The sequence below is a fragment of the Gambusia affinis genome, linkage group LG16, assembly GCF_019740435.1.
Source record: "Gambusia affinis linkage group LG16, SWU_Gaff_1.0, whole genome shotgun sequence".
Lineage (NCBI taxonomy): Eukaryota > Metazoa > Chordata > Actinopteri > Cyprinodontiformes > Poeciliidae > Gambusia > Gambusia affinis.
This window is the reverse complement of record NC_057883.1, coordinates 4,455,100-4,482,517: the sequence shown is the minus strand read 5'-3', so window position 1 is coordinate 4,482,517 and position 27,418 is coordinate 4,455,100. Positions and strand designations below refer to the sequence as shown.

Sequence of the window (27,418 nt, the reverse complement as noted above, 5' to 3'; positions counted from 1 at the left end):
ACTTGTAGTCATAGAAACCATGACCTCTGTTTGTACACTGGTTTTGAACCCTAAATCGTGTTGGAACCATGTGTGTATTTTTTATTTTTACAGATTATTCGTAATGTTTGGGCCTCACTGGTCTTAAAGAGACGGGAGCACAGCAGTAACTTATGGAATCCAGTAGCACATTTTAATATATGAAAAACATTAGCACCTCTTCTAGCAGACACACTAAATAAAATGATCTACTTGTAAATTATTTTCATATGGGGTATGTACATTTTTACTACTTTCTTTTATTTAAAAAGTAAAAGTCTAATACTTATATTTTCCAGGTTTCTGTGCACAGCAGAAAAAAATGGAAGAATAATTTTTCTTCAGTCAAATCTCTTTAATAGCCTCCTAATAATCCCATAAATAATGCTTGAAAGGAATCACCTGCAGTTTGTTGTGCTTTCCTGTTAATAACTTCACAAATCTCCCTTTTTAGTTGTTCATTTGTTTATTTTTAATGAAGCTAATCAGTCTTGAACAATGAATCCACAAAGAAATTTCTGCATGCTATTGAATCCGATACCTCATTTACAAACTATATTTGCTAAACACTTTCAGATATGTTGTCGTTGGCAACAAATTGCCACAGGTGTTCATGCATTTTGACCTAAACTCCAAAAATTCATTTCACTCCTGAGCCTTGTGGCTGCTTCTGTATCGTTTTGCGTCTACTTTGTAACGGTTTATTTCAGTAGGCTGAACAAATGTGATACTTTAGTGATAATTCATGTGAACATGAAGTTTTTCAGATTGTATGATTCCTTTCAGCTGATAGCGGTTTATTTATTGCCACCTCTGTATGCACATACAGTCATTTTACTTTATACAGATTTTTACATTTATGTATTTGTTTATTTTAACTTTGTTAAAAGTTCATGAACAATCAATACATTAGCAAGTTTTCTTTACCTTTCCCAGTAAGCAATTAGTCAATTAATCGCATGATAAATTAAAACGAGCGCTATCTGTTTCATTCCGATGATCAATATGTTCAATATGACTTCATAATCCACTTTATTTATGTTTTTTTGTTTCTATTTCATTTTTATTTATTGTTTTTGATGGTGGTTTTAGTTTGGACATTTTAAAATATTTTCCGTTTCTGGTGCAAAGTGCTGTGCACAAAATTAAAGTTTATCAGCCTTAGAGACTGAAGTTGCATTGTTATGCCATTATCAGAACATTACATGAAAATTTTCTCAGAAATGCAATATTATCATTTGTTGCAATAATTAATGGGACAATTTAACGGCCAATAAAATTGGTTGTGGTGACCAGCCTATTTATTGCCTTTTTTTTATTGAATGCTTATTTATCTTATTTACCTACTAGCTTATGGATATTTCTGTTGCTTGCCATTATATAAGCAATTTATAGGTAAGATTGAATCTAACTATTTTAAAATGACATTTATTTCTTAAACTAAACTGTCAAATCTTGTTGTTTGTAAAATGTCAACCACGACCACGGAGTTAGCTAGTTAGGTAGGTAGCTAGCTGGTGGCTATTGAGCTGTTTTTATGTGTGCCAAACAGGCATTTAAAAAATGCCTAATACATGGTGCACAGCTTGAATAACTGTCTTATAAACGTAATTATTTTAATGATGTAGGTTTTTCCCTGACAGGAATGTAAAAAGTTATTTAAAACTTTTTACGTTGACATTCACAGTTGAAACAGAAGCTGTATTAGCAGCTGCAGCTAACATTGCTTCAAAAAATGGTAAGCTTATAAAGCAGTAACATACAGGTTTTAGAAAGTTTTGTCTGTACACAGTTACTCAAAACTTAATTGGAACGTCTTACACAAGTCAACAAACAAGCTAGCTTTATGCTAGCTCCTTAGCAAACTGCACAGAATGAAAACATCATCTGCCTGGGCAAGACAGGAGATTATTGAAGATATGTGTGGCTGTAGATATGTGTGGCGTCAGAGATAACTTCAGAAACAAGCTTTGAATGTCATGTTGTCAGAAATTGACAGAAAATGGATGGATTGAATGGATTAAGAATTAGCTTCCTCAACCTATTTAACCTTAAGACTGCCCTGCAGCTCTTCTGTTTGGAACAAAGTATCTGTTGTTAAGAGAAATACAATATTTGTAGAATAGAAATTGTCCCACATTGGGAAAGTTTCTGCGCAACAGCAGCAAAGTGACGGGGACAGCAAGTAGATTCACATAAAGATAGGAATATGCAGTTTATAAAAACAGAATAAAAAACAAAATTCTGTACGGTAAGAGTACCTTTTCAGCATAAAATTGTGTAGTCATTAAAAATGGTATACTCTAGTCTAAGGGAATGTGTTGGGTTAATTTTAAAAAAATATACAAAATGCGTATTTGAGTATTAAAAAGACAGATTATTCTGAGCAGAAATCAGTATGTGGAAGAAAAATCTTGACCTCTTTGTAACGGATTTTCTGTGCGTATCGACGCCAGTTCCAGAAAAGATAACCACTTAAAGGAATCGCTCTCTGATCCTTAACGCTGGTCTCACTGTGTGCCCTTTAAATAACGGTGATTGTGTTGGTGCGTGTGAGATTGTAGGAGGAAAGTTGGAGCTGAGGTCAGAGCTCATCACATCCAGATGTGGAATGTGCTGTGAATCCCATGGTCTGTCTGCTGTTTCTGCTCAAGGCGGACGGTCCAAACCCACGGTCCGAGTCCGATCCACAGTCCTCCTTGTGGGCCAGTTGGCCTAAAAAACGTAATTGAAAGTATGCAGTTGGTAACACTAATAAGGCTGGCTGATTTAATTACTTTGCTTCTCTTTTTAAGGAGCAAGGTATTTCTTTTCACATCTGGGTAACAGCCTCCTGCTAAGGGGCTTAGCTGTTATTTTTGTTTCATTATGTTGAATTGTTGTATTAGGCAAATTTTCTATAACCTGTCTGTAAATGTAATCACTTAATAAATCACACATTAAATTAAAATGAGCTCAATAAGTTCCATTCTGATTATTAATATTTTTGGAAGGGGAATTTTGTTTACAGACGCCACTTGATCTGTTTTATGTACAATTTTCCGTTTTATTTATTGTTTTTGGTTGCCATGTTTTATTTTAAATATTTAGAATATCTTCCAGTTCCGGTGTGAAGTGACTTTGTACAAAATTAAAGTTCATTGGAGGGTGAACTTGCATCATTATGCCATTATGCATATATGATGTGACAATAAACTGAAAATAACATTAATATTATTCATTGCCATAATTTCTGGGAACACTTTATCGTTTGGCAAAGATTTGTCATGACAGTTCCAATTGGTATAAATAACGTATCTTTCAAGAGCTTGTATATTTCACACAGACTTCTTATCCTCTCATCCTCAGTAAATGTGTCTTAATAAACCAGGATTTTCATCACAAGCTGTTTATTCATATCAAAAGTAATTTGGCTTTTGGACACATTGATACCAATTTTGTTTATTGCTCGTATAAGATGTCAACGACAGGATAAACGTCTGTCATCATGTTGTCTTGTTTTTCAAACATAATATTGAAATCCGGTTTAGCTGCTCTCTTTCTCACTCAGTGTGACATCACCTCTGGTCGTAACATTGCAAAAAACAGGATAAAGAACAAAATTATGTATCATTTCGCCATAAAATAGCACCTGAACAGTCACAATAAATCAACGAGTGGGTTAAGATTTTGAAACATCTGATATTAAAGCAGTTCTTTGTGCTCTGAAAAATTAAGTTGGACAAAGCTTTCATTTGTTTTGAACAGACCTTATGTGGGGAAAAAAGCTAATATTATGTGATTTGAAACAGTTCTTCACCATGATGTTTGTAAAAACATAAAAGAGTTGGTGTCCTAACATTGGTCTTTTTCAGAAAGTAAAACCCATTGTAAAGGTATTTTTAGTACTAAAGAACAGACCAACAAGGTAAACCTCTACATCAGAGACTGGCCAGATATCGGTAACAGTCTGCCTTTCTGTTATACCGTCGTCCAAATATCTCCTCTGTGGATCAGGCAGAAGAGAAGACGGTGTGGGGGTGACATGCTGGGTTTGGGTGGAGTTTTGTGACTTCCTGTATTATTTTTTATTTTTTTAAGATGAGGAGAGGAGATAATGGCGTCACGGTGTGCAACTCTCTGGAATGGGATTGGTAATTACTAAATGTTCAAACCGACTTCCACAAGTTACAAAAAAAAAAAAAAAAAAGTCAGCACACAGATATCTCCAAGCATTAAATCTTGTGTTTACAACCTTAAATATTGTGCGCCTGTTCAGAGTTGTGTTGTGGGACTACAGTTTCTGTGTGGGCTGCTGCTTCACGGCCCCTTTTTGGCAGCAGGCTGCTCTGTATGTGGGTTGCTGCTTAAAGAAGAAGCTTCATTCTGTTGTCGTATGTTCACATTCTGTTTTTCTCAGAGTCGCTCAGGCGTCACCTGACCCACAGATGTTGATAGACCTTTAACTCGTGTGCATCCTCTCAAAAAGGAGAACATGTTGGTCATTAGAACATTTTTAGGCCACCGCTTCAAGTCAGTGTAATTTATTTATTTTTCACATTTATGCTGTAAACTTCAGTTCGGTTGAGTTTTATTAACGATTGTGATAATAAGGGGTGCGCAATATATCAACACTAACATTGAAATCTTTCGATTTTTAATGTATCGTATCGATCTGATAAGCAAAACTGGGCCTATATTAATTATATCATTATTATATCATTTCGATTTTGTTGCTGTTTTTGTATGTGTTTGGCGAGCCGGGTCGCCATGTGGTGTTTGTTTGGAAATGTAAGAGTGATAGCGATGCACCAGTTTTGAGAGCGATAATAATATCGGATATTGTTATCCGATATTATAATAATATTATTATGTGTCATGACAGCACATCCCTAATTTATATGTTGTAAAGTTGCCATTTAGTGCAGATTGGAAGCTTTGAAGCATATGCCAACTTTTAATGCCTAGTCAGTTGCAGTATTTTTAAAGCAATTCATCATATTTTAAACTTTTAATTTTTTACATACAAAGGCTCCAGTGGGAACCTTCATATGCGTTTCTGGTACGTACACAAATCTGACGTACAACCAACGGGAATGATCGATGAAGCCGCTTCCCTTAACCCAGTTGGGGTTCATTTTTCTTCTAAAACGAATTAATGGAATGCTGTAAAAAACTATTATTGTGTTCAAGTTGTGCTAAAAGGAGTTGGCCTAACTCCGAAGCTCTACCTAAAACCTTTGTAGATCTCATATGACTATTGGTTCAATAGCTTGGCAGCAAAAAGGGTTTTTGAGTTGAAAATGTTGCTTTGTTTGTTGGTAGTTTTTGATTAAAATGACATTATTTACAATTAATCAATTACAGACCCTGTAATTAACTCAATTACAAACTGTTAATCGAGTTCCACCGCTAGTTTTAACTGTAGTGAAAAGTTAAGTTCATACATAATGCTCCAGACACAGTAAAAAACCAAAAACATCGTAGCATTTGGCTTCACTTTCACATGATTCCCATCCTCAACAAACACATGGCGACAGTGGACTGAAACAACTCTTGACAGGAAGAATTTCTTTTTAACAAAAATCCCCAAAAAACAAAACTTAAGCTCTTCTCTTATATAATGCCAGAGAGTAGAGATGAGCATTCTCGACTAATTGTTTTTCCAAATCAGAACAAGACAGCGGCGTAATTACACTGTCGGTGAGAGGATTTTTGTTTATTTAGTCGGATGCGAGGGAATTCCCGTCCACAGCTCCTCCAGGCTGAATTTGGAGCGTCTGCCCCACCTTGGCTGCAGGGAGCCAGCTGGTGTGTCAGGAGGGCTGATGCTATTGTTGGAACGCTGATGTGAAACTCGAGTCCTTTCTCACAAGCGCATCTTTGAGTTTCTCGGAGCGCCTGCACAGAAATCTGGCTTGAATACCTCCAAATGTAAAAAAACCCCCAAACAAACAGCAACAACAACAACAAAAAAAAAATAGAAAAGTTCAAACCCAGAGATAATGTAGCTTTATAATCCAATTATTTATTTGAATGAAACGCTACGTGATTTGGGACTGTGTGTACTTGCTTTTTGGGAGTGTCATTTCTTGAAGCATTCAATGGTCTGGGTGTGTTTGTGGCCTTGTTGTCGCTGTGTAAACTGTAAAAATCCAACGCGTTTGCTCGGCTCCATCTGCTCGCCGCCATCCTCGCCGTCTGATTGCGGGGTGGGATTGTTCTCTGTGTGTTTTCTCTGGCGCGCTTCGTGGGTGTTGCCATGTGTTTTAGGTCCAAGCTTGAGGTCAGTGGCAGGATGATGATAATTGCATAACAGTCTGCGCAGTCAATGATGGGACCTCCTCCCCCCCTTCCCTGCAGCCTTTCGATTGGGGGCCGGTGTTTTTGCTGTAGCAGGAACTCTGCCTGTAATCACATTAAAACAGAACAGGGCCTGTAAATAAGATGGCCTCCGTGGCTGATTTATGTTATTTAGCCGGCGACTCGTGTTGGTCTGTAGCCACCATCAAATTAGACTCAAATACTAGAACATTAGGGGAAAATGTTCTAGTTTATTTCTTCTCCCCGCACACAGTAGTTAGGGTTATTGAAGTATCTAAAAAATAAAAATCTGGAAATGAAGAAAACATTTGTTTTCAGGCAATTATACATGTGTAAAAATATTGTAAATTAATATTTACAGAGTAGTGAATGGTTTTGGTAAAGTGAAGATGAGGTGTAAACCCGTCGTTTGAGAAATGTACTTTCATTAAAAATCTGTTCTATAAAAAGTAAGTTTAACAACAGAAGGAAAGTTTTCCAATGCAGAATTTTTCCTTTCGGACATTTCATAAAGATTTTCAATACAGTCAAACTCATGAGATCAATGAGCGGCAAATTTTCCAAAGTGAATGTGTCAGATTATGGGCGGGTTGATGTTCTGAAGGCATCCTGTGGTTTCGAAAGTTTTTAGTTGTTGTACTTCTCCTAATGTTTCCGTTGTGCTAGAGTGTGGCGAAAGAGAACGAATCGCTATTTCTGTTGATTTAAGCTAAAGTTAAGTTTCTTTTCTGTTTATAAACTTCAAGCTAGAGTACTAACATTGATATTGGACGATTTTTATCATTTTTAACATATCTCTATCGGTCCGATAAATAAATCTGGGTTGATATGAACAACCAATATTTATTTTTATCTTGTTGCTGTCTGTTGTGTTTTTATTTTTCTCCAAAGGTGTTGGAACAATGTTGAAATAGATATAATATCTGTAAATATCGGTAATTGACTGTAACAGCAATATTGACATTGGATACCGACATCGGCCCAAATTTTCATATCGGTGTATCCCGACTTCAAACCTCGTCTAAAAACACTTATAACTGCCTATTTTAATAGTTCAAACATCAGATATACGTTAATATGCTTTAATACGCTCAATGGAAAGTGTCTTAGCTTTATCACAGGAGCTACTATCTACAATTTTCCTTATTTCCACGATCGGGCTTTCAGCCGAGCCGTGAACCCGTGAATACTGATCCACTGTAAGTTTTCCTCACGTAAATACAGTAATCCTGTGGCATTTTCACTGCTTATTATACCATTAAGATCAACTACCAGTTAGTTGTTGTCTGGAGAGTGTCATGATCTTAAAACTTTTATCGCCTCTCGCTGCTTTGCATAATCTTACTGCAGAATCCCAAGAAAAAAAAAAAAGAGTGAAAGAGGAAGAGACCCAGTGAAAGAGATATTGGGCGTCTTGGATAGCGGAGGTGTGAGGTTCCTTTCTCACATCACACTCTGTAGATAAGAAAATTTCCGTTTTTCTTTCATGTCGGCGGGGTTTTTTAAGGTTTCATCCTTGATATAGAAATGTGGTTTCATTCTGAAGGGTGACACTTAGATTTCCTTAATGTCTCAACAGAAAAGCTCACCTGTTGCAGTAGGTTTTGAAAGGCCAAGCATCCTGTTTTCATGAAGTTACCGCTGCAACGAATTGTTTAGAAATTTCAGAAGTCTTCCCCCACAGTGAATCATGTTTGGTTGAGACACAGTGACTTGCAAAAGCTTTCACACCCATCGAAGGTTTTGCAAACGTCTGTGTGCGTTATCTGGATCTGTTGTGATGGACCAGCAAAAAGTTGCCTGTTACATAATTATAAAGCAGAACAGAAAGGAGTTACTGTAGCTACATTAAATTTGGACGTTTTTCTGGGTGTGTCTCTTATCAGCTTTACACAACCAGATGCTGACATTTTAGCCAATTCGATTTCTCAAGCTAAGTCTGACTGCGAAGTCCGACTAATTCTCAATTGAGATCTGGCCTGGGCTTTAACTGGACCATTTAAACACACTTTCTAATTGAATTCAATGAGAAGGTGTGTCCAAACCTTTGGTCTGTACTGTATATATGGTCTTTATTACAGTTTTTGTTCCCCAATGTTCTCTAACAAACCTTTTAGGCCCTAAACGAACCGCTGAAGATTAAACAATAAACAAATCGACTCCGCTTGCTGATTTGGTGACTTTTGAAGGTACCAGAGAGTTGTGTGAAAACTTTCACATGGTACCTTAAGTGTATGTAATTTCTGAAGTTTTATATTAATAATTCACCCATACAATCCTTGACATTTGAAGTGTTAAGTCATCGTTAACCAGTTATAGAGATATTAGCTTGTATTGAGTACAGTAGTGTCCAGCGTCGGTCCTGGACGGCCGGCCTCCTGAGAGTTCTGGAAAGTTGATACAACAGCAGCAAATCTTTAATGTATTGTGGTGCTAAACCATTCAGTGATTTATAAACTAACAGTATTTTAAGGTCTATTCTTTGAGCTACAGGGAGCCAGTGGAGGGACTTTAAAACTGGTGTTATGTGCTCTATCTTCCTGGTTTTAGTGAGAACTCCTGCAGCAGCGTTCTGGATTGGCGGCAGCTGTCTGATTGATTTGTTGGACAGACCTGTGAAGACGCCGTTACAATAATCAATACGACTAAAGATAAACGCATGGATGAGTTTCTCTAGATCTTGCTGAGACATTAGTGTCTCGACATCTAGGTAAGGGCTGTGTCTGAAAGAGGACCCACGCGACTGACATGTGGCATGAAAATAGCCCAGCAGCACAGGAAATGAAAAATCTAAAAGCAGATTATGGTTTGCGTTTTCCTGGTAGCACCGGCAGCTTCCCGTTGGTTTGCAGAGGCAGGCATTAGCCGGGGTATGTTTTGTTCAGTCATCTCATCTTTTCTTTGCTGTTGTTGTTTTTTTTTGAACAGCAGAATAGATGCAACTTTTCTGTGAGTCATGATGTGGTTACTTTGTTGGCGTTTCAGGAAGTGCACCTCTCTGCCCACCCTTCACAGAGTTTACAGTCAGCAAAACACCTTTATATGGGACGCTGGTTTATTAAATTAGAAGAAAGCATTGTTTCGCTTCATTGTTCTTGCTTATAGGGACAGAATGAATGAAGGTGTTGTTGGATGCTTGGTCACACTCAGCAGGGAAGAACCGCTTTAGAGGAGTACACACGCTGTGACCCCACATCCTTCAAGGTGCCTAAATAAACAGAATCTCAAAAATTCAGGCAAGTGCAGTCCTGTCTTAGTGTTAATATATTTCCTAATACATTTTGACGTACAGCATTAACCATTTTCAAACTTCTTATCAACCATTATCAGCTCTCAAATCGTGATTCATCTTGCTTGTAGAGTTACAGGATGTTGGGGCGACTGCCAGCTCGAACGTAGCTGTGCTTTTCCCAAACATTCCTTGGATTTGTTGCTGTGTCATCCAGTTGAAGGACTGCAGTAAACACAATTGTTAACCTGGCAAATGAGGAAGGATGCCTGAGGACTTGCTTGAGTTTCTCACTCGTTCATAGGGAAAGCAGGGGTGTGGTTGTGTTTTACTAGAGCACAGAAAAACAGACTGGGGCAGCTTCTCGTTGAAAACAAGTTATGTAAGGCAGAGTTGAGCTACGCTGATATAATGTGCATTGTTCTGTTTGGTATTTCATATAAAAGAATAAGGATAGGAACAAATTAAAAACAGGCATTTCAATCCATGTGGTAGTCCTTTTAGAATATCTACATTGTTTGAAACACTGTGGATGTTTGGGGAAAAATGGTGTTGGCTCTGACATCAAAAACACAAGTATTGACTGTCCAAGTCTATTAGTTTTGGTAAACAGACATTTATTTTACAGGTTGTTGAAACAGAAGATGAAATAAGAGGATTGTATTTGGTATTTAGCGCAAAAGAAAAAGATATATAAAAAAAGCTGAATCTTAACTGAGCTGCAAAAGAATTAGAATTTTTCCAACAAATGAATTATGAGGAAAAAACTGTCCTCACAGAGAGATTGGAAAATGTTTACATAACCAAATCAGCTCTTGGTTTGAAAACGTTTTGTAGATTACTAAAGTCCTGAGTCACAGCAAGTGAAACATTCAGTTGTTTTGTAGGGTAAACGAAAAAGTGACAGGTTCATAAGTCCAAATCTGATTCCTAGATAAGCTAGCCTGAAAGAATGCTAGCTGGAAGCTAATGAGAAAGTTTTGGCTTCTTTTAATGCTGCACAAATTTTATAATTTTTTAAAATTCAAACAAAAAATAAAATTCACATCACACCAAGCTAATATTGTGTAGTTCTGGTGTTTCACACTGTCAGAGATCTGAACCTGCAGCTCAGGTCTCTGACCAGCTTCTCTGCTTTTCTTTTCTTCATTACTCAGTTCTTCAGAAAAACAAGCTGTTAGCAGCGCTGCTAACTCACGTTACAAAGCTTATTGCTGTGTTCCTGTCGCTCTTTGTGATTAAACTCACAATTACAATCCTCTGGGGCGTGCTCCGGTGGCGTAGAGGATAGCGCGCCCCACGTTTGGAGACCTTCAGTCCTCGACGCGGCCGTCGCGGGTTTGATTCCCGGACCCGACGACATTTGCTGCATGTCTTCCCTCCTTTCCTTCCCCCTTTCCTGTCAGCCTACTGTTGTATAAGGGATACTAGAGCCCACAAAAAGACCCCCTGGAGGGGAAAAAAACAAACAAAAAAAACAATTACAATCCTCTGTGTTGAGCAGCTCTCTGATAGCAGATGGCATGTCCGTAAACAAGTTTTACTAAATATTGCATTATAACCAGAAAGAGAGATGTAACTTCCATCATGAATATAGATTAGCAATAAAAAACTACAACTTCAAATGAAATACGGCTACTTCCTGTGGGCGCCGGAAGTAAGACCCACAGTTGTTTCCACAGTAAGCCTCCCAGGAATAAGGTGGATTGGAAGATTATCACAGTTACCATAGATACACATCTTAACTTGGTAAAAATCAGTACTAGTAAGTTATTTCAAAAGGCCTAAGCTAATGGTTAGACCAGGGGTCTCAAACTCCAGTCCTCGAGAGTCGCTGTCCTGCAGTTTTTAGATGTGCCACAGGTATAAAACACTGCAATGAAATGGCTTAATGACCTCCTCCTTGTGCAGATCAGTTCTCCACAGCCTTGCTAATGACCTAATTATTGTACTCAGGTGTGGTGCAGCAGAGGCACATCTAGAAGTTGCAGGACTGCGGCCCTCGAGGACTGGAGTTTGAGACCCCTGGGTTAGACCATCGAGTTTAGCTATTATATTTTCAGAACTCAATAAATAAGGTTCCTGTATGAAACATGTATGAGAAATAAAAATATGTAAAAAGCAAACAATATTGTGGCATTTTAATTTAACGCTAGTTTAACTTTTACACTGCTTTAACTTTTTGAGGAGGTAGTTGCTCTGTCACTTTAAAAATATTTAGTTTTATTTTAATGTACTGTGAGTTTCACACAGGAAGATCATTGGCGACGCACCACCTCTAATCTACTTCTCTGATAACAACTGCTAAATGCAAATGTGATGGTTTAATGGTTTACCGTATCGTAAAATGTTTGACAGACACGTTTTTGTATTTTTAATTTTTTTTACAATGGTAGAGTTCTGCTCTGGTCTTCGCCCATCTTGAACGAGCCTCTATCTTAAGCCTAATTAATCTATATTTATGCCATATGAATATGTTATCGGCAAGAAAGACATTAACATCTTAGAATCTTTCAAAAGAACCTTCCTTTGAGACTCTTGATCTGTCTTTGTAATTCATAAAACCAGCGTGTCGTCAGATCTCATGTGATCCACCTTGTGTTGCAGGTGGTATAGACTCAACTCCAAGACGGGGAAGAAGGAGAAGGAGAGGGGGGACATTCAGGTCACCATCTTGTTCACCCGAAACAACCTGACGGCCAGCATGTACGACCTGGTCATGAAGGACAAGGGCGCCTCCACCTTCAGCAAACTCAAGGAGCGCATGAAGGGCAAGAGGAGGACCAGCGAGGAGGAGTCGTCCTCCGCCGTGGTGCCGGGCGGGTACAGCTCCCTGTACCGCATGCGCCAGAGACTGCCGAGTGACGGAGGCGGGGAGGAGGACTACGAGGATGACGAGGGGGGGGAGGTCCGGCGGAGCAAGATGAGGACCTTCTTCCTGCGGGGGAAGCTGCGGAAGTCGTCCGACACTCGCTCCAGCACCTCCTTGGGCTCCGAGAGCAGCGAGTCGTCGTCGCGTGGCGGCAGCCTGAGTCCGACGGCCGGCATCAGCGTGGTGGTGTCTGACCTGTCCAACTCCCCCAGCAACAGCAGCAACTTCACTGCAGACAACAGTCCAGGTGAGTCTGGCAGGGAGACGATTTATCCAACCATTTTCACCTGTTTATTGTTCATTCATATATATATATTTATTTATATATATATATATATATATATATATATATATATATATATATATATATATATATATATATATATATATATATATATATTTATTTATTTATTATTTGGGTTTTATATTCATGTCTTGAATGAAGAAAATGACTGCTTTTAGTATGACCTGAATATGATTCTTTGTCCAAGATTTTCAAGAGGGGCCCATGGCCTCCCGTGCCCCCCTCTCAGGGTCGCCACTGCCTTGTACATCTGTAGTTATTATGTTATTGTTGAAGGCTTGGCATGAGTTAGCCAGCTATAGAAATGCTCACTGTTCTCTAGAGAAGCATTTTGTATTTATTACTATAAAGCTAATGATTGTTTCAGAAAAAAACAAAGATGGCCTTTTTCCTGCATTTCGCTCTTCAATCCTCCTCATTTCTGCCCTCTCTTGTTGCAGAACATACAGCAAACACTTCGCCCAAGTCGTCCTCTCTCAGATGCGAGTTCGGCGACGATGCCGGCGAAATCACCATCGCAGTGCCTCCCCCGACCATTTGTGTAAACGGAAGCCATGCGTCCAAAGTCCAGGCCCAGGATCGAGGCTCAGGAAGACCGTCAGGTTCTTTAGGGCCGGGACTGCTGCTGCAGCGGTCCGTGGCCCACTCCGTTTCCCTGCAGAACCTCAGCACCAGGCCCTCCGCCGAGCTGCCCAAGGGCCCCGCAGGGGATGGCCGGCGCTGGTCCTTCGACAGGGCCGGTGAAGAGGAGAGGGCGGCCATCGTGGCGGCCCTGGGGCAGAGCGGGGCCGGAGAGGAGGAGCGGCTGGCACCGGCGTCACTGCCAGACGCCTCCCAGGCGGAGCCGGAGAGTCAGGTGAAAAAGCAGAGGAGGAACTTGTTCTCGCATGGGCGGAGTGAGTCTGCGGGGAAGGGTCAGAGCCAGTCCAAAGGCGAGTCTGAGCAAAGCGCCGCCGCCACCGAGGAGAAACACAGAGCGTGGTTCGGATCCAAGGACTCGCACAACAAACCCAGGTGAGATACGCAGCCGACACACCAATGTAGATTCTTAACATGTAGTTAAGTACATGGGATTTTTCATGACGGATCAACAGAAACGTCAGAAGACGTCAGAACGTCTTCATCTTCAAAAAATAAACTCATGTGGAATTCTGGTTTTTGGATGTAATGAGTTTTTAAATTTAGGTCAACAACTTTGGCTTTAACATAAAAAAAAATAATAATAACCTGATTCATTGTCCTACAAATGGCAAAAAACAAGTTGTTAATGTGAGAGATTGTCGTTTCATTTTGTGGCGGCTGAAATTAAAACAACTCAAGTCATAAACAAGTAATTGAAATAGAAAAATTAGAAGGCAGAATATGTATATCAAAGTTGCCTACTTGATTTAACATCTTTTTATTTTTAATAAACTGATTTATTTCTCTGACCTGTTAACTTAACCTCTACTTTAATGTGACTCAGCTCTTCCAAACCTGCAAGAAAACCCACATAAACTTTAGTTTGCTGCCATTCTAAACAAGTTGGTCGGTGCGTTCAGTGGCCTTTTGACACAGCACGACTTGTCAGACCTGTTTTCTTTGTGTCAGACTAATTACCTGATCCGCTGAACGCAGACACCTACATTCCTAACGCTGTGGAAGAATGCTGAACCTGTTCTCCAACCAGCTGGAGTAGCCTTTCAACGCCACTCTAGTTGTGGGTTTTGCTATATTTAGTGCGAGTGAACACCACTTTCGCTTCCCGTTTTAAGTATCTACATGGGATTTTTCATGACGGATCAACAGAAAGAAGAGCATAACTGTGAAGTGGAAAGGAAAACGATGGATGGAGTTTGATATATTTGACATACCGGCATCTGAAATGTGTGGAGTGCAACTGTATCTCATTGCATTTACTCTGACAAACCTAAATAAAGCTGAACACAAGCAGCCTCTTTCATCTCTCTGTCTTTTAAGAAACTAAAAGCTGCTTAATGTTTTTTGTTGTTTTAAATGTTTTACATTTTTGAATCACTTTGTGACCTAAATTCAATTGAATTCCATTCAAATGACTTTATTTGTCCCTGAGGGTAAATTTAAAGGGACATGAGTAGTACAAATGGACTCAAAACTGATGGCTCATATGTCTTTGAAAGGTTTTATAGAAATAAAACTTCACTTACTTTACTTACTAGCTTATGCACAAAAGGCGGTGATGGCAGCATTATGCTGTGGGCATGGTTTTCTTCAGCAGTGACAGGGAAGCTGCTCACAGTTGAGTTGAAGATGGGTGAAGCTCAAAATGGAGAAATCCTGGGGGAAACGAAAGCACACCACACTTTTCAGATTTCTTATTTACGGCAGAGTTAATGAGCCATTCATCAATTTCCTGCTGCTTTGTGTTGCTCTATCACATTAAATCCCGGTGACATGCATCGCCGCGTTAATGTTTTCCCCAGATAGAAGTGGGCCAAACACCTGATGCGAGAACAAAATGAGCGCAGCGCTCTGTTCCAGTACTACAGATGAGCCTCCGGCTCTGAACACGTCCCTTCTGCTCCAAGTCTTTGGTTACAGGAGAAGTCTGCAATGCAGATGGAGGAGTGGAGCTGCTTTTATAACGCTAACCGTGTGCGGAGCATAACGCCGCAACAGAATAAACGCTCCGTTTCTTTGGAAACGTGATCTGGAGACGTCGCTGCTCTCGTTTTTTGTCCCGGCGCGCGTGTGTGCAGGTCGGTCACTCCTGTTTGAGCAGCCAAAAAAAAGGGCCGAGACGTGGACCTTTCCACCGGTCACACTGTTAAGCGGATAGTTTTTTTTTTTATTGGTTTGCCGTCATTTGTGGTTCTTTGTACCACTCTAAAGTGATGAAATGCATCCGCCGCACCGTAGCTTTTTATTCATTCTGTTAGTCTTTTTGTTGAGGCATCAGATAACTCTCGTCTAACCCTTGAAAAACTTTTCACACCCGCTCACTTTTTTTCCATCCATTTTGTCATGCAACAACCTCAAGCTTTAATGGAAGGAACAGATTGAAAAGTTAAACATGAACGACTTTGAGTCCAACGTATTTACGCCTTTTTGATGTATATTTTACTCACTGTAAATTTAACAGCAATATACACATTTTTGAAAATAATTTGTGAGGTTTAGGATGAAGAAAATAAAACATTTAGTTTACAAGCTGATCTTATTCCATAAACCTGTTGTGTCTGCTGCTAATCGATAGCGCCATTCTGTTTGCTTTTGCGCTTCTGCTGCCACTAAAATGTAAACAAGCTTATTTTCTTGTTGCATTTGTAAAAAAAAAAAAAAAAAAAAAATTAAATTCTCCTTTGTGTTTAATGGCAGCTGCCATTTGTTTTTGTTGAAAAGTATACCTGAGAAATCAGCTTTCTGCACGACTGCTGAGCAACAAGTGTCAGTTGACTAATAATAGCAGCCAGCCAAAAAAAACCTTGTAGCGTTTCTAGGTTAAAGAGCTAAAAGCTTTTTATGTGTTTACTATCAAGTGTAATGAAAGTTTAGTACTATATTTTGTGATGTCTTGCTCTAACATGGTACTAGTTAGTGGTTTTATATTTATAAGGAAGCAATTATCAAGATTGTAGATGGTTTTCATTAATCATTATTTGATCAAATGTGATTTTAATTTTCTTTCTATAAGCAATATATGTTACAAACAACTCTATGTAAAAAAAAATACATAAATAATGTGTGAAGGCATACCATGCAGAATATCAACTATGATTTTACACATGGTTTTTTTCTGCTTTGCTGCCACCTAATGCTGCATTCAATGAACCAAAATCTGAAGAATTTCTTAAAATGGGAATAAATATGTTTTTTTTGTTGAAAAAATAAGAAGTTTTCTGTCTGAGCCATTCTAGGACTTTCAGAGGTTAACGATGTTAGCATGAATCACAGCTTGTTTTTCTCTGGTTTCATTTTCACTGTAAATAAGAATATTGATGTGGCTCGGCGGTCATAAAGTTCACGTGGTGCAGAAATTTTTTTTTGTTTTTATGGCCTTTTTTGTTAGCTGTAACAGTTTAAGTGTTTGGAAGAAGTGTTCACACCCTCGATTAATTTTACATGCTATTCTCTTACCTCTACAAACTTGTGAAATCTATTGGGATTTCATGTGATGTAATCTAATACAATGTAGGAATAAAAAAAAACTTTGGAGATGTTGTTTTCAAAGATTTTAACAGTTTAAAATCTGATTAGTGTGGCCTGCATTTATATTTTGGCCTCATCAGGGTAATACTTTGTAAAACCACCTTTTAAGACCTTCCAGTCTTTTTGAATATGTCTCTATATATCGTTTTAGAGACAATTCAAATTGATGAGGAGCATCCAGTAAACTCAACTACCGACTGCTGCCACAAATGAACAATTGAATTTGAGTCTGAACTTTGACTGGACCATTTTAGCACAAAAAAATACCTTGAGCTAAACCATGTCATTGAAACTGTGGCCTTATGTTTGGGGTCTTGGTTCTCCTGTCAGGGAGGAGAAATGTGGTGACAGGAAAAAGTTTGCTCCTTTTGTTTTTTATTATTTCCACATATTTCTAGGAAGGGCACAAATATTTCTTGATTTTACTAAAATATAAATAGAAGTTTTTTAATTATTTTGAGAGATTCCTGTCCCCCGACGCTTCAGATGGACGACCATGTCGATTGGTTTTATGACATGACCCTGCTTATTCACAACTGCATTCTTACTTTTTTTCTTCTAGATGCAGTTTGTGCACTTTGATAAACCACTAAGGCCTTCACAGAACAACTGGATGTGTTGTATGCTAAGACTAAATGGCACAAAAGTGGACTAATTTTACTCAGTATGTGACATTTTACCCTATTTGCAAGTTCATTTTAGATTTTTATCATTTTTTTGTGAAAGCTGTCATTTTCATTCCACTTCAACTATAATTAGATTATTTTAGCCTGTCTGATAAAATCCCAGTGAAAAGTATTAGAGTTTCTGATTGGGGCATGAAATGGTTCAAAGGTTAAGAGTAGCTTTTAAGGAGCTCTATAATGTCTGCACTTTCTTTTCTAGAGAAACATTTTACATCATTGGCTGAATTTCTATTGTCTTTGAATGAAGCACTATGGCAGCAGGCTTTGTTTTATAAAATCGAAACCAGTAAAATAACATCTTTTATCCTCTAATAAACAATCCAGTGTATGCCAATGGGACAGACTCTGCATAGTATGCCTTTAAAATGTGACTTGAGCCAAATGCTTTTTGCAAGCTTACGTTGAGCAATGTGAACAATCCTGACTAATTGAGAGGACTGTGTGTCCTTCTTTTCACAGCCTGGTGGTCTCCACTAAGTTAGAGCCCAGCACTGACCCCCACCCACCACCTCTTCCACTTAGTCACCAGCCCCCGGGTGTCCCCGGTGATCCTACCTCTTTGGTTTCCGCACTGCACCACACTAACCCCTTTTCCCGTTCACAGACCACACCGCCTCCCATATCCCAGTGCAACCCTTTCTACTCCCGCTTACAGCACAACCCCTTCTTTACAGATATGTTAACTAACCAGACACTGAAGTCACCGCTGCCTCCTTTGCCTTATCTTTCCAGCTCCCGGCCCCCCATAACCGACCTCTTTCCACAGTCAAGTAATCCTGACTTGATGCAAGATAGCCCAACAGTAGAGGACACGGCTGATCCCAAAGACCAACCTGTTGAGAGACCTCTCCCTCCAGTTCACTTAGCAAATAAAGAACCTTTAATTAAGAAGTTGTCAAACCCCTTTCTGTCTGCTGAGGAGCGTAACCTGGACTCAGAGTGGGACGAATCATTTGAGGCGTTTGCAGCTGGCAGACTGCAGTCTCCCGAGGAGCTCGCCATGGAAAGCAGAACACGGCAAAACACAGTCGATGACCATCCACTGGAACACGACGGTAGTAAAGCTGAATTACAACCAGTCCCGGATGCAAACGAGCAAGCAAATGTTAATGACGTTCTCTGTGATCAGCCTGGGGGTAGATTTTTATCCAATGAACTTTCACTTCCTTTCCAGATGAGGAACAACAACGCACTTCACTTTGACACTTTTCCGCAATTCCTTGAAACGATCCCAGAACACAGAAGCTTTGACAGTGATGACTCGACGTTAAACACTCCTACTAACTCCCCTGAACCGACTGATTTCATTGTGACCGAACAGGACAGCAACACTACGAATGATTTTACGCACACTAATATCAATACTGCTCCCTTTCACATCTCATCTGCACAACTCAACAACAACAGCAGCTCTCCAGACCCCAGCTCGTCGGGCCTCGGCAGTTCGACCGAAGAAGACGGGCTCTCCTGTTTTTCATCTCAATCTGAGAAATTCTCTGTGTCGTCTTCTGAGGAGGCAGAAAGCACAGTCCTTCACTTCAAGAACTCCTCCGACTCGACTACTGTAAAAACCGTAAAGACCTCAGAGTGTGGAGATGGCATCGCTGACAAGTCCATTGATCAGTTTTTGATTGCTGATTCACACAAAACTGTCAATCAGCCAGATGATAGCCATGTCGAAATGGTTGGTTGGAACATTTTAGGAGACTCGTTTCAGCCTCTTTCTCTGACAATGTCGGAAAAGGAAACAGAAAGTGAACCTAGAGGTAGTCAAACACCTAAAACTCCTGATCTGAACCATGATCTGTTGCAGACACTTCAACCGAAGCCTGTTATGTCTAAGCAATCAAGCAATGATGGTGAAGAAGAAAGCAAAGATCGCGCTGTCAAACCTTCTCAGGATTTTGGCGCTCGTTCTAAGAACAATGCCATGGAAGAATTGATGCCTGCTTCTTCAGACGATGAATTCTCTTCCACACTACCATCGGTACTTGTCATAACCTCATCTCCCGAGGTCAAGCAGGATTTGTTGGATGTGACCAGTGAGAACACTGGTTCAGAGGCGCAGAAAGTTCGCCCTTATTCTCATGTGGAATTTGGGATTTTTGATGAATACCTCAATGTCAGTAACCTTGCAAGCAGTCCTAGCCAGGACTTTGACACCGCTTGGTTGAACATACAGACCCCTGAACAGAGTAGCAACACCTTACGCCACAGCCATTATTTCAGCGCTGACTCACAGGACTACTTAACCTGTGATTCTCACTCATTCTCCAACAGGTCAGAGCTGAATGAAACGCTATTCTCAGTTAACTCAACCCGCAGTGGTGAGATGAGCAACGTTCAGGCAGTCCCTGATGATCTTTTGATAATGGATCCTACAACTCTATCGCAGTCATCAAACTTTGAGGTCAACACGAATGAGATATTTGGAGAATTCCTCCAGTTCCACCAAGACAACTTGGTGAACCTCGAGACAAGCCTGACAGGGGGCAATGGATTACAGGCTCTGCCTGCCCCTCTGCCAGACAACAGCTTTAATCCAAAGATCCACAGTGACATAGGGGAGGGAAATCAGGACAACATCTTCTTACAGTCTCCACAGGGGCAGCATGCCGCGCTGCAGCGCTCCCTTTCCGAGGGGACGCTAGCACCTGCCTTTGACCAACTTTTCCCTTCCTCTTTCGGGAGCGATCCCTGCGCAATACAGGAATCCTCCTTTGCTCAGCTAGACCCTGTCTTCCCTTTCCCTAACACATTTGCTCCTTCTCTAATTCCTGAAAGCAGTAGCTTCCATGTAGCGTTCTCTGCCCTCTCTCCCCTCTCAACCATTTCGGCGACAGAGCCACCCGGCTCAGAGCCCGGCGCCACGCTGGATGCAACCGAGCGGCGGCAAGCGGCCGATCAGCCGAGCAGGTGAGGTCGCACGTGCTCAGTGCTGGGTGAAAAGGTGGAAAAGGGATTTCTTCCTCGTCTTCTCGTATTCCTCCTGTGCTTCTGCCTTGCTTCCTTCCTGTGCTGACTCTCGGGAGTCGTCTTCTTCTTTGTGGTGTGATCCTCCTCGTTTCGTCGCTTTTGTTGAAACGCGTAGACTTCCTCTGGTGTCAACAGGACTCTTCTGCAGGTTTCGTCTGTGTGTCCTATGGTCACAGGAGAGGGGGAAACTAAAGCCTCGGGCCAATTAGCAGTTATTATTTTACCTTCAGTTCTATCACGCTTCTGTCCCAACACACACACACACACACACACATGCAGAACCCCCCCTGTCCTCTGGGACAGCCAGTGTTCTAACACAGCCAATACATCAACCAGAAACCAAGCTTTTTACATGAGGAAAAAGGTGTTGTTTTGTCATTTCCTTTTCAGCTTGGGATAATAACACTCTTCACACAATCCTTCTTCATGATTACACCTATGCATACAATTACATCCTTCATTTCAGGATTAATTTTCACCACATTTACACATTTTACACCTGTTAACCCTATTCCGATCTTAATCAAAATGAAGTACAATGTTGGTTTGGATTCCTTAATGTCTGGTGTCATACTGTAGGGCAACAAAAAAAAATTCAACTGGGCTTTAATAGGGACTAATCTTGCATCAGTTGCACTAAAGATAGTGATGGTTTTCTGCATGTAGGTCATTGACACAGGAAACTGTCTTCCTGTGCTTTTATGAAGACATTGTCTCATATGTTTCTTCATACTATGATTTCAGAGAGCTTGTATATGTTTGTTTGTGCTCAGAAAGGAAGCCACAGTTTCCAAACACGGCCATTGTTTCCAGAGGAAGATATTGTTCCAAAGGAAGTTGTGTACATTTCACAATAAAAGCTAAGATTAAAGTTTCTTTTCTTTCGGCTGCTGTTATAAATATAAGACCTCCACTATGACCACCAGAGTGATAGCCGGGCAGCTCATCAGGCAGCAGGTTGGGAGTTGGGTCAGCGTTGGGATAATGTGAATGGCTCACTGTGTTTGTTTTTTTGTTGTTGTTGTTGTTGAAGCCCCCACCCAGTGAAGCCCCTGACCACTGCCATACTGGCTGAGGAGAAGCGGTCAGTGCTGGCCACCGGCCTGGAGAAGCTCAAGTCCACCATCCATCCGGGGAGGAGCAGCCAGATCGCAGAGCAGGAGGCAGACAGGAAGAAGGTAGAAAAAAATTAATGAATAAGCTGCTATTATCCAATGTGGTTAATGGCCTTGCAAATTTGGATTTCTTTTCATTTACTGCTGCTGTAGGTTTGACACGAACCTTGACAAAGTTTTTACTAGAGGTGCACTGATTGAAGTTCTTCAGAACGCCTTGCCTACCAATTCTGATTTAGGTCAATACCAATTTTGCTTTTTGTGTGAAATGTTGCTAAATATTGTGACAAAGTCGCTAAGTTGGCAACAGTGGGGTGATGATTGTCCTGACCATACCAGGTGGGCAGATCTGTCAGTCAGCCCTCTGTTAGAACAAAAGTGGCTGATTTTAACAAACTTTGTAGAGGTAGATAAAATGGGTGGATCAGATCAGTTTCTCATGTAAGAAACAGCCAGTCTCCCAAAACTAAGGAAATCGGGCCGATTTCTTGGCTGTCCAATTTTTGGTTCACCCCTGCTGTTCATAACTGTTCACATTTTGTCGCATTTAAACGCAAAACATTTGGTTTCGGGGCGTGCTCCGGTGGCGTAGAGGTTAGCGCGCCCCATGTTTGGAGGCCTTCAGTCCTCGACGCGGCCGTCGCGGGTTCGATTCCCGGACCCGACGACATTTGCCGCATGTCTTCCCCCCTCTCCTTCCCCCTTTCCTGTCAGCCTACTATGATAAAAGGGACACTAGAGCCCACAAACAGGACCCCCTGGTGGGGGGAAAAAAAACAAAAAAACATTTGGTTTCTCATATAAGTATCGGCCGATCTCCCCAAATCAGGGTAATCAGGTCAACTTCTTGGCCCTCCAAGTTATCGGTGCATCTCTGTTGTCCACAACCCTTCACAATTTGTCTCGTTTAAACTGAAGACTTTAATTTATTTTGCATGATAACCCAACGCAAAGTAGCTCATGTATATAAAATGGAATAAAAATAGTACCTGGTTCTCTCTTCTTTTCCAATTTAATTCTGAACTATTCATCTGAACCTGAGCTCCTTTTTTTTTAAGCCTTTTAATAGCCTCGGGTATTAATTTTCAGGTCAGTTTAAAAAGCGATCCCACTCTGTGTCTGTCTGTCTGTCTGTCTTCAGTCTCTGACGGAAGGAGCGGGCTCGTACTACCACCTGACCCACAGCGAGCTGGTGGCCCTGCTGGTGCAGCGCGAGGCCGAGCTGGAGGGGCAGAGGGCCGAGTTCGAGCGTCAGAAACTGTTGCTGGCCAAGCGGGAGGTGGAGCTGAAGAAGCTGAAGCCTCAGGTCCGAGACCTGGAGGACTACATCGACACTCTGCTGGTGCGAATCATGGAGCAGAAGCCAACGCTGCTACAAGTGCGCCCCAAGTTCAAATGAAAACAAAACAAAAAAAAATTCAACAGATGACTGACCTTGTAGTTCACATGTTCACTCGAAAACCTCCACAACAGCTCTCTGTTTAGTCACTGCTATGCTGTCCTTTTTGATACAGACATTTAGGCACCCAGAGGTGTCGAGGTGATGTTTTCTAGCTGGCATGCTTGCCCCTCAGCCCTCTCCCCGTTCTGTTTTCTCGGCTGCGGCGACGGGTTTGTCTCCAGTGGTTCTGAATGTAGCGCGTCCTCAGGTTGTCGTCAGGCTCCCGGAGCCTGGTGGAGGGTTCCAAACCCAGGCGCTGCCAGTCTGGCATCCTGATCTGAATCCTCTTTCTTCACTTGGCGCCTCCGTCGTCACAAAATTTTCCTGAAGTGGGAATTTAAAGTCTTTATTTATTACATTTTTTTTTTTTTTTAGTCCAGTTACTAACAAACTGTCGGATCAGCGCGGGGCATTTTCATGGCTTTCAGACTGATCTCCTCAGCTTAAAGGCGGAAGATGTCTGTTTCCTCGTGTGCCTAGAAAGCGCTCGCACATTTCTTACGACGTTTTGACGCTTAAAACTGGAAGGTGTTGTGTTTGTCATGCGGGAGAGGATTTCTGACGTTTCAGACACGAGGCATCAGCAGGTTTTGGGTTTTATTTTCATAAATCGACTGTTTATCCAACCTTTCTATAAGAGGGTTGGAGTGCACTTGAAGAGACTCACCCCCGCCTTCACCGCACTCGCACAGCAGCAAATTGTAACTGATGGATAACGCAGCACGGCGGGGAATTCAGAGTCACCCTGCAAGTCGAGGCTTGACCGACAGATATGTCAACTACAGGCAAGAAGGGAAGGAAGGGAAGAGAAATGGGCCAAATACAGAGCTTTACAGATGCATTCATAAGCCTTGAACTTTTTCTGTTTGTCACGTTACAAATGCAAACTTTTATTGTGTTGTATGCGAGAACAACGCAAAAATAACTGTGACGGGAGAGGAAAATGAAACATGGTTTATGTTTTAATGAGCATAAAAAGTGTGGCATGCATTTTGGATTGCAGGTTTGTAGTTTATTTAGCTTGACCCTGATCAGCTTTCTTATTTTTGGTTTAGAATCAGCTTAGTGTCGACGGCACTGGGTTTTATTTACAGGTAACCGAGTTCAGGGGGGCTGAATTAAACGTTTGCCACGCATTGTGCGTTGTTTTAAAATTTGGGATACAATTTTAAGAGCCCTGGATCATTTTCCTTTCCACTCCTCATCGGGATGCCTTCCTGTCTGTCATGCTAAAGCATGACAGACAGGAATTTCTCTGGGATTTATGCAGAAAAGTTTGATGTTGGAACGTGACAAAAATATGAGAAAGTTCTGTATGTCTGAGTGTATTCTCAGAATTCATGTTGAGTAAGTTCATCAGCGTAAGAAAAATTGCTTCTTTCGTTTCAGATGCTATGAGATGTGGCCTGTTAGCAGAGAAGGCTAATACTCATTTTTCTTCTTTTGAAACGTGCAAACCAAATGAGACTGGGTTGGCATTTGACCGTTTCACAGCACTGAGAACGGACCTGAATGTTCAAGTGTTCTTAATAAAGCCAACATGTGACTATAGGTTTCATGTTTCGAACACAGAATAAGTGCTGTTTGTTTTTAGCTGGCTAGCTAGCTCCCTTCCCCGCCGACGCTCAGCGTTATAAGCTAACCGATTCAGGTGGCGACAGCATCGGTATCTTCCGTCCTGCTTCCTCACATGCGTGTGTTGCTAACACATGAGTTGCCACAAAGGGACCGCATTTTTGGCGTGTATGTGTATTAAATTGCCAAACGCTGCCTTACTTTTATTTTTTGAGTTTGTTTTCCTTCGACGTTCTTTAGGCTAGCACTTCATTGTACTTTGCGTTCGGGCGGACTTAAAGCCATCCGTTTGCTGAAAGAAAGCTATCAAATCTCTAATTATTGCGCTTTGTCATATCGTTTAGCACAAGAATCAACTGTATGCATACAAATAGAAAATGAGTATTAGCAGCGATTTACTGTGACATGCCAAAAACAACAAATAAAACATAAGAAAACAAAATCATAAACACACAGCCTTGAAACTTAACCTGTAGAGCTGATTGATACACCATAAAGTATTCTGATATGATGCCACCTCAAACAGCATTCGTGGATGTTCTTGCACTACTTAATCGTCAGAAGAATAACTCTGCTGTACCCTTTGTGACATCGGTATAGCTAGATCGACTTCACGCCGTATTGCACTTTCCTAATCGCTCTGTGGTTAAGCACTAGGCCTTCCTTCCACGCCTTGACGATGATTCGCCATCAAGCTCAAAACATCAAACATTAAAAAAATTTAATAAAATAAATCACACGTATGTCATCACATCCGTTCAGTACGAAGAGTGCAGATGACTGTAGACAGGTAGAAGAGGTGATTGGGCGAATAAGCATTCTCTTTCATGTCTTCCATTTGGCGAGGTTTTTATTTACCTTTTGAATCGACTGTGTTTTGTCCTCGAGTGTGAAGCTGGCAGAATGTGCTCAGTGTAAGACTGGAACGTTTACAATCCGTGATGCAATTCTGTTTCACAAATTTTGTATATTTAATAAAGAGTATTTTGTGTTTCCTGCTCACCGTGTCTTTTGTGGTCATTTCCTGTTGGTGTCGATGGAGTCGGGATCGTTCCTGCTCCGCTCACCGCCGGTTTGGAACCACGAGTGTCGATGTCACTCTTAATGTGACGTGTGTTATTCATATATATTAGGTATCCACATTTTTTTGCCACGAAAGCCAAAGTGGTCAAATTTAAAAAAATTTGAAACTCTGGGTGCACCAATTGCAATTGTTGGGCCAATCACCAATCTTTAAAAACGCTGACATGACAGAAACGAGGCCAATTCCTCGGCCGGCCACTAATTGAAACCTTATTTTTATCTGTTTGATCATATACTAGAAATGCAACATTTTAAACAAGGTAGCGACAATCATAATAGAAAGCAAACCTGTAAATTGTTGTTGGTCCTAAACATACAAAGGTGTCTCTGGTGATTCTTATCAAAAGAAAGGCAAACAATTCCCATGTATTTTTTAGGTCAGTTTTCATTTTTGGACTAGAAACATTCTTCAGTCTGAACAAGAACAGGATGTGGCTCTCCTCTTGCTGTTTTTGGCCAAGTTTAATGAATATAGAGAGGGGGGAGTCTATTTACTGCAGAGTTAAAATGTAACCAAAAATATGGTCAATAAAAGAGAAAACCCTTTTTCTTTTCCCAAAGTGTCCACTGTGGCCTGGGGGCCACAAACAGTGACTGATTCGGCCTCAAATGACCCCTGGGTCACATTTGGGGCACCCTGATGTTACATGGAAAAACTATGAAGTGAATAATGCAGCACTGACTATATTACATAATTTTATATAGCGTTTGAATCAATTTAATTAGTTCCTGACATTACTGATTTATGTCATCTATTGTCTAACACATGAAATCTGACATATAAACTTTGATATGTTCTTTCTGGTGAAAAATGATACAAAAAAAGAGAAAAAAAAATGTCCCAATGTAAATAAAATAATAAAAATGAACTAAAAGAATATTGCTCAATCCAATTACTCCTTGGAAAAAAACTGCTGAGACTTGCAATTGTACTCAAACTTTAAAATAAACCTGAAGGACAATTTTCTTTCTTTTTTTATTTTTAAAAGGCTCTGCAGGAAATTTTAAGTTTTGCCACTGTCAGACGTTTACAACAAAGTCGTAAAATGAGAGACGTTCTGAAATATGTGACACTTTATATATTTTTCTTTAATATAGAAAGGCACCTCAAACCTATGGTATAAACAGAAACTTTCCATAACTTTCCATAGGAAAGAAGTAAAATTATATCCAAACTATTTGGACTAGTTCTGAGTTATTATCGCGGGTAATAAGTCATGTGACAGTTTTGATTGTGCCTCTGTTGTGTTCGTAGTCTGAATGGTTTAAAGTGCCGTTTTCATGTTCAGTTTTTGTTTCTATTATAGGTTTGTGGTGCCTTTCTATCCCAAAGAAAAATATATAAAACTTCAGATATTTCACAAAGAGAAACTAACATTCATGGAAAAACCTTACATTACCTTGTATTAAGACAGAAAGTACGGCGGTCACCGTAAGAAAGGTTTACAGTATCCAATTATGCCGCATTATTGATCAGTAGATTATTGCGAGGGAACGCAAAAGCAAAGCAAATTCCCATGTCCCCTGGAGGTCTCCGTAGGTTTTGAATCAAAAGATGCGTTCACAAAGAATTGGAGGCTGTGCACACTTGTGAGTCCAGGTTGCAGTTATAATCTACCCAAGAAGGATTTCGCCATTGAACATGTCAC

General features: G+C 40.6%; 1 protein-coding gene across 3 annotated transcripts in view; it reads left to right on the top strand.

The window, feature by feature from the left end:
• rab11fip5a (RAB11 family interacting protein 5a (class I)) overlaps window positions 1-25,684 on the top strand; it is a 31,011-nt gene extending 5,327 nt beyond the window's left edge. The window contains exons 2-6 of one of the 3 annotated variants that reach the window (XM_044142750.1): window positions 12,158-12,669; window positions 13,167-13,740; window positions 18,039-20,495; window positions 21,589-21,733; window positions 22,812-25,684. In XM_044142750.1, the coding sequence (XP_043998685.1) occupies window positions 12,158-12,669; window positions 13,167-13,740; window positions 18,039-20,495; window positions 21,589-21,733; window positions 22,812-23,069 (3,946 nt within the window). In that variant the 3' untranslated portion in view covers window positions 23,070-25,684. The remainder of the gene's footprint in view (window positions 1-12,157; window positions 12,670-13,166; window positions 13,741-18,038; window positions 20,496-21,588; window positions 21,734-22,811) is intronic. The other 2 variants (XM_044142751.1, XM_044142752.1) reach the window with 2 other exon arrangements.
• The last annotated feature ends 1,734 nt before the right edge of the window (window positions 25,685-27,418 follow it).